The following is a 1,522-nucleotide window of genomic DNA, read 5'->3' on the forward strand; positions in this document are numbered from 1 at the left end:
GGGCCAGGGGCCCCCCCAGGGGCCCCCCCAGGGGCCCCCCCAGGGGGCCCCCCAGGCCAGTGCAACCACATATGAAGCTAAGGCGCAGCAACGCAGAGGCCCCCAGGAGCTCAACACCCCACAGGGGCCCCTAGGGCCCCAGGGGCCCCCAAACATAGAGCAGCAGTGGATTGAGGGGCAGCTGCCTCAGGGAGTCTGCAGCAGCAGCAGCAGCAGCAGCAGCAGCAGCAGCAGCAGCGGTGACTTCGCGCAAGAGCCTGTGAACGGGAGCAGCAAAGTGTGGGGCCCCGAGTGCTGCGTTGCTGCTTCTCTGGCCAGTGGGGAGAACTTTGCTGCTCCGCGGCCCATTGCTCCGTCTCTGGCTGCTCTTCTGGCAGTGAGCCTCTTTGCTGCTGCTGCTGCTGCTGCTGCTGCTGCTGCTGCTGCTGCTGCTGCTGCTACCTACTGGCTGTCTAGTGCGGAAGTGTCGCTTGGCCAGAGCTGAAAGCTGTAGCCGCAGCAGCAGTAGCAGCAGCAGCAGCAGCAAGAGCAGCAGCAGCAGCAGCAAGAGCAGCAGCAGCAGCAGCAGCAGCCGCAATAGTGTTTTGGGTGCGGACAGTTTTATAGTCGGAGTGTGTCTGAGCCGCACATGGTGCTGGTGCCGCTAGCCGCTGCAGTTGTTGCTGTTGCTGCACCCAAGTTACCGCTGCTGCTGCTGCTGCTGCTGCTGCTGCTGCTGCTGCTGCTGCGGTTTGCTAGGACCTGGAGGGCGACGTTAATTTGCTGCGGCTGACCACAGCAGCCCTCTCTTGGAAAGATCTCTCTGAGAGAGGCCAGCGAGAAGCAGCACCAGCTCCGGGGGCCATTCCGGAGCTGGGGGCCTACTGGCTTTGCAGGCAAGCAGCAGCAGCAGCAGCAGCAGCAGCAGCAGCAGCAGCAGCAGCAGGAAAGGAAGTACTAGCATCAGCAGCAGCAGCGGCAGTGCGAGCACTAGCAGCAGCAAGAATAACAACAGCAGCAAGAAGGGTAACAGCAGCAGCAGCAGTAGCAGCAGCAGCAGCAGAAGCAAGAGCAACAGCAGCACCGACTAGGAGCAGCAGCAGGAATAGAAATAGTAACCCTAGCTGCAGCAGGAGCACCAGCACTGGCAGCAGCAGCAAGAACAACAGCAGCACCTGCAGCAGCAGCAGTAGCACTCGAAGCAGCGGCAAGAACAACAGGACTAGCAGCAGCAACAGTAGCAGCAACACTAGAAGCAGCGTTGCTGCTACTGCTGCTGTGACGAGAACAGCAGCAGCACTAGCAGCAGCAGCAGCAGCACTAGCACTAGAAGCAGCAGCAAACAGCAGCAGCACTAGCAGCAGTTCGGCGAGCCCTCAGCGTCCTCCCAAGAGTTCATCCGCTGCTCCTTGCCGCTTTCCGTCTCCCATACAATGCTGCTGCTGCTGCTGTTGCTGCTGCTGCTGTTGTTGCTGCTGCTGCTGCTGTTGCTGCTGCTGCTGCTGCTGCTGCTGCTGCTGCAGGGGCGCCTTGTGTGAGCGGC

General features: G+C 61.4%; 1 protein-coding gene across 1 annotated transcript; it reads right to left on the reverse strand.

Annotated features, from left to right (window-relative positions):
* Window positions 1-754: 754 nt before the first annotated feature.
* Window positions 755-943, reverse strand: ENH_00023860 (hypothetical protein; the record flags this gene model as incomplete). Its single annotated transcript, XM_013579704.1, has 1 exon — window positions 755-943. The coding sequence occupies one exon, from the start codon at window positions 941-943 to the stop codon at window positions 755-757; it is 189 nt and encodes a 62-aa protein (XP_013435158.1).
* Between the last annotated feature and the right edge of the window lie 579 nt (window positions 944-1,522).

This window comes from Eimeria necatrix, genomic scaffold (assembly GCF_000499385.1).
Source record: "Eimeria necatrix Houghton genomic scaffold, Enh_scaff1861, whole genome shotgun sequence".
Taxonomy (NCBI): Eukaryota; Apicomplexa; class Conoidasida; order Eucoccidiorida; family Eimeriidae; genus Eimeria; species Eimeria necatrix.